The sequence below is a fragment of the Phoca vitulina genome, unplaced genomic scaffold (genome assembly GCF_004348235.1).
Source record: "Phoca vitulina isolate PV1807 unplaced genomic scaffold, GSC_HSeal_1.0 scaffold6, whole genome shotgun sequence".
NCBI lineage: Eukaryota > Metazoa > Chordata > Mammalia > Carnivora > Phocidae > Phoca > Phoca vitulina.
Genome location: NW_022589709.1, coordinates 39,555,375 through 39,569,201, shown reverse-complemented (window position 1 = coordinate 39,569,201; position 13,827 = coordinate 39,555,375). Strand labels below are relative to the sequence as shown.

Sequence of the window (13,827 nt, the reverse complement as noted above, 5' to 3'; positions counted from 1 at the left end):
GCTCAATTTCCTCAGTTGCCACTTAAAGAAAATACTGTTTGTCAGCCTCCTTGGGAAGTTGGGAGATGAGAAAAACTTATTGGAAGAGTACTGGGAAAACCTATAGTAAACTCAAAATTGAATGGAATGAAGACATTACAGTTCTTAAAAATTCTGTAGTCAATCCCTTCCCTGAGATTTTCCCATTTATTAATATTTCTTAAAGGTTAAAACTCCTTGTCATCCCCCTCAGTTTTGCTCAGCAGTTCATTTTTTTCCCCTGATCACCGAATTCCTGTGTCCCTGGCAAGTCCTATGTTCAAAGAGTTTTATCTTTAGAAACAAATACACAAGACAGGTTCCCCCTTGAGAGAAATTGTTTCCAGCTCTTAAAACAAAATTTATCTTGGATACAATTGGATTTTGCCACTAAGTTTTAGACTACAATAACCTTCCTGATACTGAGTCTTTTTGAATCATGTTACTAATTATCATTACTAAAAGATGATGTGATACTCCCCAGCTTTTTATTTATTTTCCAATTTAGATTGCTGCTAAATTGGTGCATTGTATGTCATTTTCTTACCTTAAATTATCTCTGAAACAAGGCAGGCTATAGATAAATATGATCATTTAATTGCAGTATCTTTATTAAAAAAGATGTGGATAATGTCAATATAGTAGACATTTTGTGACCTCCATTATATTGTTATTTACAAAATTTATTAAATTAATCAGTCAATTCTATTTAAATGATAGGGAATTACTAGTTAATTATAAAGCAGGCTCTCTTAATTGCTTAATTTTTCTCCTTACTGTCTTTCTTCTATATTCACTCCCAGCTTATCACCCCTAACCTCATACTGACTTGTTTAAAGTTTTCTTCCTTCCTTCCTTCCTTCCTTCCTTCCTTCCTTCCTCCCTCCCTCCCTCCCTCCCTTCCCCCCACCCTCCTTCCTTTCTTTTCCGTTCCGTTCCTTTCCTTTCCTTTCCTTTCCTTTCCCTCCCTCCCTCCCTCCCACGCTCCTTCCTTTCTTTTCCTTTCTTTTCCTTTCCTTTCCTTTCCTTTCCTTTCCTTTCCTTTCCTTTCCTTTCCTTTCCTTTCCTTTCCTTTCCTTTCCTTTTTCCTTTCCTTTTTCCTTTCCTTTCCTTTCCTTCTTTTGACATAGTACCTCTTAGCCTCTGGGAATGAATCCTATAGTCTCTAGCATTGGTCCCGGGTCCCTGACTGTTGTGGTTGCAGTGCTGCCAGGCAGCCCCTGACTGGGCACTTGCCCCTGTGGTTAAAATGAAACAAAGTTAACTGTTGAGCTCACAGTAGTTGCTAAATAGGCTGGCTTTGGTTCCTGGTCTGGAAGATGGTTATGTTGATGATGAAGATAGCATTGATGATGTTTGATGTCTTTGGGAAAGGTATTCTGATCCCCATTTATGGATAGGACACTGAGGCTTAGGGTCACCAGGAGAGATGGGCACTTCTGCCCTAGCTAGCATGCACCTGGCTGTTTCCCTCTTCCTCCTCTTCTAGGCCTGGTTTCAGGCAGTGAAGCCAGCATGTTTCAGCATTTGAAGCCCTGGCTTCTTTCCCCCAGTGATCATGTCCTGAAAATCGTTGGCAGTTCTCTGCTTTTCATTGGCAGGCTGACCAATGAGAAGGGCATAGTGGTTGGGAGAAAGGCCTGTTGGTGGAGCGCCCAGTGGGTGGTCCCAATGAGCTTCTCTGGTGTGGAGATACAGCTTGATTTTGTGACATCCCGGGTCCCTGTGAGCATTTGAGTTTCTCATCTTTCAACTAGATAACCTTTAAGATCCTTCAGCAGAATAGCTAGTTGATGGTAGTAGAATCAGGACAAGAACTTGCATCTTTTGCCTGACTAAGTTTTATGTTCCCTTTACACTATTATTTTTAACCTTTCAAGCCTTTTTATTAGCTACCGCTAATTAATGCTAGGATGTACCACATTCTTAGGGTATGATGTGGATTAATTTGTCTATGTAAATTTAGTATTTCAAGTTAACAGTTTGCACCACCTCTACCTCTGGCTGATGAGTACCTGATTGTCTTTGCTGTTCCCAATAGCCTTTTTCAATCGCAGTGAGTGAGCCCAGGGGCAGAAATGAATCGGTGCCTCTTACTCTCATCAGAGAAAAAGGAACTTATGGAATGGTTACTGTGACTTTTGAGGTAAGTTTATTCTGAAATCACTTTAAATGGTAACAGTTCAGAGTTCACATCAGGTGGCTATAACTTAAAAAATCAAAGTCCTTTGTATAATAAGCATGACCCCTAATAAAAATGAAATAAAAGTCAATACTTTTATTTTTATTTATTTCTGATAAATTTCATAGTTAATAAAAAATGTTTTTTTTGCTGGTTGCATATACTATGCTATCATGAAACACAATGTATCATTTTATATACAGGGGTGGTAATAATAAACCACAAAATAAAATAATAATGTTAATTTTATAAAATCCATCAAACCTTTATGATAAACCTTTTCAAGGATATGAATTTTTAAAATGCCCATGGGTTACTTAGGCTTATGTAAAATTATTTGATATCTCGTCTTCTCTCATTTACATTCCCCATTAAAAAAAAAATACTCTTAATGGATGCTGTTAAGAGCAGTCACACTCCATCATGGAGGTCCATATGTGTTACAGCATTTGACATGAATAAGATAGGCTGTGGGTGAGGTGCATTTCTTAGGGTGCTAGCTGTCACCATTCCATTTGATTGCTTAACAACCACATGCACACCAATGTGTCACCATATTGCTATTTTATGAGATACATATTCAAATCTTCAACTAATTTTTGTGTTTTATAATATCTAGAACATGTTCATATGCTGTTTCCAAATATTGGAGCATTAATTTCTATCTTACCAGTTTCTATCTTAATTATTAATAGCAATATCAATCAAATGGATAGTTGGATTTATATAACATAATTCTGAAGCATAGAAGAGTTCTTCTTGTGCTCATGGAGAYCTACATCGTATGATGGTTATGTTAACTGCATAAAAAAATAAAATGGCGTAAGAGAATAATGAATGAAAAACATAGTAACAGTAATTAAATATGCGGTAGTCTTGCAAGTTCTACACGGGAAGCCTTAAAGAATGTTTCATGTACTTGAGAATATGTGCTTAGATAGTACATTTTTGAAAATGTATCTAATAACAAATGTGGGGAAAAAATTGGCTGGGGAAAGATAAGGCAAAATAGCAAATTTTGAATGTTACTTTCTGGATGTCTGAAGTTACTTTCTTGAGTCTTGAGCCTTTGTTTTGTTGAAATAATCACAACTAACGTTTGCTGAGCACTTAATTATGCCATTTACTCTTCTAAGTGCTTTACACTGATTCTCCCTCATATAAAAACCAGCATCTCTTCCCAGAATTTTGTCTCTCATGGTTCGTCTCCCCATCTGATTTCCCTCCCTTCATTCTTCCCTTCCTGCTATTACATAAAATTATATATCTAAAAGCTGATGAACCTGAAAATAACTGGCAGCCACATGTAGTACAAAAACCTAAGCATTTTGTAAACCCTGATGATTGATTTTTGTTAGTGATTTCCGTTTTGAGCAGGTATATAGTACTACCTACCCAGCATAAGTATTTTACTAAGAAAGCAAAGAAAATTCTATTGTAATTCATACTCTTTTGTTTGGATATTTTAAATGTTCACATTCAAGGGAAGGCTTTAGTTGTTTTTACATTTCACATTGAAGTTACCAAGGATTGAGATGACACAGCTAACTTAACTAAGAAGGGAATGGATTTGAACAATAATGTGCAAGGGTATCTCTTGTGAATGAGATAATGAGAGAAATGAGAGAAAACATAACTTTTAATAAAATAATCTTAATATTGTCAGAAAAAAAGAGAGAATAAAATAGCTGGGAATTTTTAACCATCCCTCGACCTTACTACAAAAAAATCGTGAAATCAAATCACAACAAATCCCAAGAGAAGAGAAACAAACAATTTAGAAGACATTATTAGAAATTGTTTCTCTTGAAAAAATGAAATATTAGGTAACATTGATAACTCTAGTTCATCTGGTTCTTTAAGCTAGTAAAAACCTTTTGTTTTTAGATCCTTGAGAAGGTTATAATTTGGGGCAACGATTAATTATACATTTTAACTAGAAACTTAAAAGATCATCCTCTGAGGATCTAATGTACAGCATGGTGCCTGCAGTTAATAATACAGTGTTGTATACTTGAAAGTTGCTGAGAGTAGATCATAAGTGTTGAGTCACTCACACAAAAAGAATCAACTGTGTGAGGTGATGAGTGTGTTAATTCTCTGGATCTCTGCAGTTATTCCAAAATGTATATGTACATCAAACCATCATGTGTACATTTAAAATATATTACAATTATATTTGTCAATTATTCCTCAGTAAAATTGGGCAGTAAAAAGATCAATCAAATCACAGCATTTTTTTTTAGATAAATAGCCTTACCTTTTATATTGCTGTTGATAGAGGTAAAAAGATTTGTTTTTTCCCTTTCATTCATAAAACAGAATTTATTTAAACAGCATAGTGAAGATTATCCCTAGGATTTCTGTGCAGTTGCAAAAAAGAAAAAAAAAAGTTTCACTCTAACAATGTCAACATTTGCCTGATAGTGACTCTTATAGCTTGTTCTCCAGAGGCATGATGTGTATTTTGGAAATCATATGGTTGGTATATGTTTACCTCTCGAATTAGAAATCATTTAGAGAAAAGCAAGAATAATTCACATGTTGAAAACTAACAATTTGCATGTGATGTGTAATGTGTTAGTTTTCCAGATTCTTAGATATCCTATATCTATGATAATATTATTCCAGATTCTTAGATATTCTTATATATTATTAGATTACTATCATGCTACTTCTGATAAAAGTAGTAAAATTTTATGCCCAGATTTACTGTCAAATCATTAGCGTTACCTAAAGATTGATCAAGGTTGAAAGACATTATACCTATACTTTAATACCTGTCCATACCATTGCTTTATGAACTTTTCCTTCCCTATCAAAAATATATTATGTAGCTTTGGAAAATATTTTAGTATGTAGGTATTAAATAAGCCTCTCTACTCCCTTCAGTTAAAATTTTTTTGTTTCTTTGTACTGAAACATAGCAACTTTATATACTTTGGTGTCTTTGCAGATGTTTTGGCTATTGGTATTTTTGCTACTGTTTATATTTATTTGACAGGTACCAGAAAATGATGAAATATTTTTGATTCAACTGAAAAATGTTGAAGGAGGAGCTGAGATCAACACCTCTAGGAGCTCAGTTGAGATAATCATTAAGAAAAATGATAGTCCCGTGAGATTCATTCAGAATGTTTATTTGGTTCCTGAGGAAGACCACATACTCCTAATTCCAGTGGTTCGTGGAAAAGATGACAATGGGCATCTGATTGGATCAGATGAATATGAAGTTTCAATCAGTTATGTTATTGTAACTGGGAATTCAACAGCACATGCCCAGCAGAATTTAGACTTCATTGATCTTCAGCCAACCCCAACTATTGTTTTTCCATCTTTTATTCATGAGTCACACCTAAAATTTCAGATAGTTGACGACACCATTCCGGAGATTGCGGAATCATTTCATGTTGTATTACTAAAAGATACCTTGCAGGGAGATGCTGTGCTATTAGCCCCTTCTATTGTGCAAATCACCATTAAGCCAAATGACAAACCTTATGGAGTCCTGTCATTCAACAGTATCTTGTTTGAAAGGACAGTTGTAATTGATGAAGATACAACATCAAGGTATGGTTTATTTTAAACCTGTTACTACAGTTACTTTAATATATTATTCCGAGATTTAGTATTTGTGCTGTTGGACATAGTGTCGAACTGTGTCACTTCTTCCACCATGGTTTTGCTGTTTTCTTTTTTATTTTCAGAGTGATTTAAATATGCAAGTGAATTCATATTATGATAGGTTCCCAGGACACATCTACATAACTCCCCCTTCATATTAAAACAGCCATTCGTTCTCTATGATACGGATTCTGCTTTTACCAAAATCTCACGGCCAGTTTGACATTGAAAAAGCCCAGCTAAGGGAAACACAGTATAATATGTGACCATATATACTTCTTTTAAAATTCTAGATTTGAAGAAATTACAGTGGTTAGAAATGGTGGCACCCACGGGAATATTTCTGTGAACTGGGAACTGACACGGAATAGCAGTGATCCCTCACCAGTAACGGCAGATATCAGACCAAGTTCTGGAGTTCTCCATTTTGCACAAGGGCAGATGTTGGCATCAGTTCCTCTTACTATTGTTAATGATGATCTTCCAGAAGAGGCAGAAGCTTATTTACTTCGGATTCTGCCTCATACAGTACGAGGAGGTGCAGAAGTGAGCGAACCAGCAGAGGTAGATCATTTGTTATGCTTTACTTGTGTGAATATTTCCGTGTTCCAAAAGAGCCAAAGAATTTGATCACACAAATCACTTTTATGTCTAGTTGGATGCAACAGGAAGAACACTGGTTTTAGAAATGATGTATGTTTCCGTTGCTCAAGATGCTCTGTTCTGTAAATAAAAAATTTACTCTTCAAAAGAATTCCACAAACAATAAATTAGGAAACTTGCCAAATCTGTTTTTGATTCATCTTTTACTCTGGTACATATAAAAAGTGATCATCTTTAGACATGATATGTAAATAAATATTAAAAATCAGAATAGCCTAGAAAATCAACAGTTCGGTATTCTCAGATGTGAGAATTCTACACTTTAATATTTTATTTCTTTATCTGCAGCTTTTGTTCTACATTCAGGATAGTGATGATGTTTATGGCCTAATAACATTTTTTCCTATGGAAAACCAAAAGATTGAAAGCAGCCCAGGTGAACGATATTTATCCCTGAGTTTTACAAGACTAGGAGGAACTAAAGGAGATGTGAAGATGTTTTATTCTGCCCTTTATATTCCTGCTGGAGCTGTGGACCCTTTGCAAGCAAAAGACGGCATCTTAAATATGTCCAGGAGAAATAACCTCATTTTTCCAGAACAAAAAATCCAAGTCACCACAAAACTACCAATAAGAAATGATGCATTCCTTCAAAATGGGGCCCACTTTCTAGTAAAGGTACTGTAGTGATTAGAACAGTTTCAACTTTGGTTCAACTGCACATGTATTTGTCTGTGTGAGAGAGTTAACTAACCATTATCTTGCCCACATTGATGGTTTGGATGCTACCATTGGTTACTACAATTTGTTGAGGGAGTCCAAGGAGAGAATGTGTCTGCTCTTAAGCCATATAAGGAAGAATAAAACAAGGGTCCTACTAAAGTTAATATTTTAATCAGGTGATAATAAAAGTATACCAACTTGAAATGCAGGTCAGAAAATAATGGATGATGTAATGGAGTCACACAAATTGTTAATGGAGGAGGGCGGGGATGGGGGAGATTGAGAGAAGAAGGAGAAAGAGATCTGCCATTCTTTTGAGTTGATTTGGGAAAATATGACATAGGAATGGGATTTGTGGGATAAATACAGTTTTTCATGATGGATAGTGCAGGGGAGGCATTTCAGAAATAAAAAAGCAATCTGAGAAAAATTGTGTAGGTATTTTTAATTAACATACTAAAAAAAAATCTGTTTCTTTGTCTATTAACTATAGTTAGAATCTCTGGATTCTCATCTACTTAATAAAAAGAAGTTAGGGACCCATAGCATATTCTTCCACTTTGTCTTTTTTTATTTCTTAACTTTTATTAAGGAAAACATTATTTTTATTGCCAAAATTAAAAAAAAATCTGCACTCACTTTTCATAGTGTGGTTATGTTTTCCATGCATTTGGCATTGGTTGATTCTGAAAATTAGAAAGCAATAAAGGATGCTTATCAAATTTTGGTTATGTAAATAAATTTAATAGAGATTCAAATAGTATGAATGGGTTGATAAAGAATTTATAATCCTATATCACTACATACTTTACTAATCGAAATATATATCAAATGAAGTTTCATATTCCATTAATTTTTTTGAAGCATGCACATTTAAATTGGTCTCATATTTTTGCCTAGACTTTGTTTTATGGTTTATTGCTGCCTTCTCTAGTACTTCTAACTGCTCCCTTTATATGTACCATCTTCACCACATTATAGCTTCCAGTTGTCTTATATATGTTGGATGGTGAGTTTAGCCATACTAACTGCTTTCTATGCTTGCTTCACACCTGCTACTTGGGATGGTTTTTACTGAGCTCCTGAATTTTCTTGATCTCTTGCTTTTTCCTTCTTGGATCGTGTTTGGGTTTTGTTGTAGTATATCTTCCTCAAATACATGTACAGAAAAGGAATATGGAAAGTAAACTTTTTGAGTCTTTGAGACGCTAAAAACAAAACTTCAAACTCACACTGATAGTTTGGCTTGGTAGAAATTTTTAGATTAAAATGATTTTTTCAGGGTGCCTGGATGGCTCAGTTGGTTAAACATCCGACTCTCAATTTCAGCTTAGGTCATGATCTCAGGATCGTGAGACTGAGCCCTGCATTGGGCTCCACACTGGGTGTGGAGCTTGCTTGAGATTCTCTCTCTCCCTTTCCCTCTGCTCCTCCCTCCTTCTCTCTCTCTCTCCCCCTCTCTAAAAATAAAAATAAAAAAAATATTTCTTTTTTCAGAACTTGGAAGGTATTATTTTACAGCACAGTTGCTGATAAGAAATTGAGGGTAAAGACATTATTTACTTTTTTAGGTAACTTGTTTGTTAACTCTAAAGTTTTTTTTTAAATCTTCTTGGTGTTCTGAATTCCACAGGACTGTGTCCCACTTTGCTTAGCATTTGATAGGGTAAGCCCTTTTATTCTGAAGACTCTTGTCTTTTTGTTTGTTTGTTTGTTTGTTTGTTTTCAGCTGGGCCACTGCTCATGCTTGTACCATTTGTGTATTTCTTGAGGAGTCCTGGTGGAGGGGTCTAGTCCGTGACCCGTTATGGGGATATATGATTTATCAGTATGTAGAGGATGCCTTTTTGTAATTCATGTACCCAGAGGGAGAACTTTTGCCATTTTGTTTCCAAAGGTTTTGCCACTAGTGGTGGGAGATTCTGCTCTCCCTCTTTTGTTACTATTGTTATTGGTATTTTGTGTCCCCTCAAAATCGGGAACTTATGATGTGATGCATACTTCTGTCTATGAGGATAACCCATTCTTGGAGGACCCCTGAATTTCTCTTGAAGTGATGGGTGAAGAGAACATGGCCTTGTACACAGTTGTGTCTGCTTCCCCTGTGGCTTGTGGGATGCTCTTGTGACATGAGTGGCCAGATGGGGCATCTGCATCTGTGAAGTGGAATTGAGCATGTGGTAGAGTCCCTGGCCTTGGCCATGTTGAACAAGAAGTTAAAGGGACTGGAACGCCGCTACCTGAACACATTTGGAGATATATTTAGAAATTTTTTAAAAAGCTATACATTTGGCCTTATAAAAAATATGTCACAACATTTTTTAAGATTGGTCCTAATAATACATGAAAGTGCATAACTAATTTCATCAGTTTGCACTTAGGGTAGCATTTCCCAAACTTAGCAGTTTTCAAGAGTACCTGGGAGATAATAACTTGTCAAGAGGAGTTTCAGAATTTGATGGAGTTTTTATTTTTGGTGTCAGCTCTGTCCTTTGCCTTTTCTGCTGTCAGTATCCTCTGGATTCAGAGCACTCTCATTAATATACATTGTCTTAGTTCCGGCTGCTATAAAGAATACCATAGACTGGTGGCTTAAACAACAGACATTTATTTCTCACAGTGCCAGAGGCTGGGAAGTCCAAGATCAGGGTGCCGGCATGGAGAGTGACTGGTGAGAGCCCTCTTCCTGGTTTGCAGACTGATGTCTTATTGCTGTGTCCTCACATAGTGGAGAGAGACAGGAAACAAGCTCTTTGGCATCTCTTCATATAAGGCACTAATCTCATCATGGGGGTCCCCCCCCCTCATGACCCAATTATTTCCCAAAGGTCCCATTTCCACATGCCATCACCCTGGGGATTAGGTTTTCAGTAGGTGAATTCTGGGGGAGCACAAACATTTAAATTCATAACGTATGTTTAAGGTATGTCAGTTTTCAGTTCTCCCTTGTAGGGCACAAGTGATATGAGAAACAAATTATTAACCCAAGTGAAATAAAGCAAAGATTTTACACAGCTGTTTTTGCTTTCATGGAGGCCTGGGCATCCTGGAATTCTTGTAGTCGTTGTAGTGATGTGAGGTGAGTTTAAGGACTGATGATGCAATAATGTTGATTCTGAGTTGTGGAGAACTTTTCTGTTCCCATTTTAGCTTTCTGATTTCTTTTCTCATGCTGCCTCAAGACCAGTTTTTACTGTGGCTACAGACCCCCCGGTATCTGTGCGAATATTAGTAACCTTTCTATTAAGCTCTTAGTCTTTTGAAAATATCTTGTATCTCTATCCAAGTAGCTGCAGAGAATCTCTTTGTAAACAAAACCTTATTAAGGACCATCTATGGATCAGATATTATCCGAGCTATTTTCAGCATTGTATATGAACATGATAGAATTTTTTCCTGATGCCACTTGAAAAGTAAGGGAAAACTTGAAGAAGTGTGTAGTGTCTGAATTTTGGTGATGCCGGTTTAGAAATGTGTTTGTACCACTAATTCCAGACTCGATTCTTTATCTCTCTGTATTCAGTTAAAAAACAAAAGGTCTTACAGTGCAGATAGTTCATTTAACAGTTTAGAAAAAAAAAGACATTATTAGTCACTGACACAATTCCTCGAGGTTCAAAACAGCTGTAGGTTCTGGAAAGCTCCTTGAAATTAGAAGGTTGTGTAGTTTGTATAGTACGTAATGGATAAGCAACACAAGAATAGGAGGCATCAGATTCTGCATGGAAAGTTGAATGAAACTGAAGAAAGGAGAATCTGAGACATGAACTCCTCATTCTTCACTAACCCTCTCCGCTAAATACATTAGTCTGAGATACAACTTTTGGCAGGCTTGGGTTTGCTAATGTGCTGTCCCAGTTGCAAACTGTCTGAAAGCAAAGAACGACTCTTTATGAATGGGGCAGTTTGATTTAGCAGATGCTTAAGGAACCCAGACAAAAAGGCTTAGAGACTAGGAAATAAGCCATGGAAAATTAGCATTTTCCTTTTGATCGGTTCATTTCTTTGTATTTTTCAAAAATCCTATATTTAGAATTAATTCTATAGCTTTTTTTGATAAATGTAAGATATGACTTATTTATTTTCCTCCTTTCTTTTTAGAAAGTTTTGAAGTAAAAATATATTGATGTTTTAAATAGTATTTCAGTTTAGCTCTTTGCAAATGTATGGGAATGGGAGTGTTCATTCACAAACACATGCTTACTCATACATGACCAAGTATTTTAGAAACATCTCTGCCTCCAAACAATGTACACCTTATATTTATATACATTTTATATATGAATTTAAATATATATATAAATTAAATATATTTTATATACATTTATATACATTGTATTTATTCTTTGTAATATTTTTTAAGATAAGTAGAAATTTACATGTATATATATTTCTTTTATCTAGAAAGAATGACAGGTATGTGGTTTTTACTATTTATCTTTACATTGTATTTATTTTATAAAGTAAATGCAGTATACTAAAGAATTACACGTCTTATTTTACTTGACTTGGTCTATATAACATATTTGGCAAAATGTGTCATTCTAATTTCGTTTTTTTCTTTTACTCAAATGACTATTTACCAAATACGGAGTTTTTCCTATCTTTCTCCTGTATGTGATTTTTAGATTTAAAAAAATTTTTAAAATATTTATTTTATTTATTTATTTATTAAAGAGGCGTGCAAGACTGGGGTGGCGAGGGGTAGTGGGAGGGAGACAGAGAATCTTAAGCAGGTTCCATCCCCAGCACAGAGCCCGATCTCATAACCCTGAGATCATGACCTGAGCTGAAATCAAGAGTCAGACTCTTAACCAACTGAACCACCCAGGCGCCCCTCCTGTATGTGATTTTTAAAGCAAAATGTGTGACATTTTAAAAGGGCATTTACTTTTGCCTTTAAAATATATATCGTTTATCATAAAGTGTGACATTGTGTGTGGGATCAGAACTACTCCTGTTCATTTGTGGAAAATCAACTTAAATCACAAGTCTCTTCTGGTGGTTACTTATTGGCATTGTTTCCACATTACAAAGCCTAACAGAGGGCTCTAAAGAATGGGAGATCCATAATGTCTTATTAAGTTCAGAATTGCTTTTCATCTTAAAATATTTGTTGTTTTTGCAGTCCTGTAATGATTATCTATTCCTATACTCCTCAAGTGAACACTGTATGGATTGATCAGTTGAATTTTGGAAAGTTAGAGTATTAAGATGTTGAAGGTTTGTGATACACCAGGATTCCTATAGAGCTCATTTTGTGTTGGAGGGATGAGTTGACAAACATTTACTGTGTCTCAGCTGCAGTTTTGGTTCTGTGTCATGGCCTGGGAAAATGCTGAGAAGAACACAGACTCACAAAGGCTTTGTTACGAAGTAAAAGTCTGGAATACACAAAATGATGATAAGCAATCAACATGTGAAATTTACGATAACGTTCTAAGTTTAGGGAGGGTAGTTATAGAAATTCAGAAAGATAGAATAAAAAGGGCTGGAGATACCAGGAAATCTTCATGAAAGAGGGAGATGTAACTGGACTTTAAGAATGGCTACATTTTGGCCTTGTGAGGTAATGAAGGGAGGCCATTCTAGATGTCAGCACTATGGAAGTTACTCTTGTGGTCATGTTCATTAAGCACAGGGATATTGTGTGTTATACATATGCTGTTTTTCTTTAAACGGAGAGACAGGTTACATTTGGTGTTCTGAATGATGTTCTGATAGTGAATTTTCTCTGGCATAGAAGGGGAGTGGGTGATTGATTGGAGGCATGGGTCAGTGAAAGAGAAGAATGAGATGTGGGCAACTCTCAGTTTAGCTTTAAGGTCAAGGTAGTTGGGTACAGGTGATAAGGAGGAAAAGCAGATGGTAGTGCTGGTGATGTTAGTAGTGAGGGGACATGGAACAGAGAAAATGATTTCTATTTTGGACATTCTAACTGTAAGGTGTCTGTGTGACATTTTTATGATGTCCATGGGCAGTTGGTTACAAAGATTTGGAATTTGAAGGAGAGATCCAGAGATTATTAGGGAGAGGGTATGACATAATAAGATAAAGGGCTTAGAAAGAACCCTGGGGAATTATAACTGAAGAGCAAAAAAAAAAAAAAAAAGCTCAAGAAGCCAGTGTAGGAGATTGAAATAAGATGGTGACTGTAAGAGGAGATGAAGTTGCCAAGTTTGTGACCTTTACATTTGTTGCCCCATGCTATTAAGACTTTTTTTAATTTAAAAATTTCTGTTCTTTTAAATTTTTCACTGTGTTTGTTTGTTTATTATAGTTGGAAACTGTGGAGTTGGTGAACGTAATTCCCCCAATCCCACCTGTAAGTCCTAGATTTGGGAAAGTCCAGAATATTTCTTTAGTGGTTACTCCAGACATTGCAAATGGAGAAATTGGCTTCATTAGCAATCTTCCAATCATTTTACATGAACCAGAAGATTCTGCTGCTGAAGTGGTAAGTAGGCTTTTTCTTATTGATGGGGCCTAATGAGTCTGAGATAAGGCATAGACACAGAATTAACAGATCTTGAAAAGCTTCACCATTTACAGCAAGTCTTCAATATGTCATTTAAGTAACTGATTAATATGTGATTTTTCCATCATCTTTTGCCATATTTGTTAGAATAAAATTAGAATTAATTGCTCATGGCCAGAATTGGATATTTTGATGTGGA

General features: G+C 35.7%; 1 protein-coding gene across 1 annotated transcript in view; it reads left to right on the top strand.

Moving 5' to 3' along the window:
• Window positions 1–13,827, top strand: part of ADGRV1 (adhesion G protein-coupled receptor V1) — a 538,587-nt gene that overhangs the window by 65,464 nt on the left and 459,296 nt on the right. Inside the window, exons 5-9 of the mRNA XM_032403550.1 lie at window positions 2,060–2,164; window positions 5,211–5,770; window positions 6,118–6,388; window positions 6,776–7,105; window positions 13,431–13,607. Coding sequence (XP_032259441.1) covers window positions 2,060–2,164; window positions 5,211–5,770; window positions 6,118–6,388; window positions 6,776–7,105; window positions 13,431–13,607 — 1,443 coding nt within the window. The remainder of the gene's footprint in view (window positions 1–2,059; window positions 2,165–5,210; window positions 5,771–6,117; window positions 6,389–6,775; window positions 7,106–13,430; window positions 13,608–13,827) is intronic.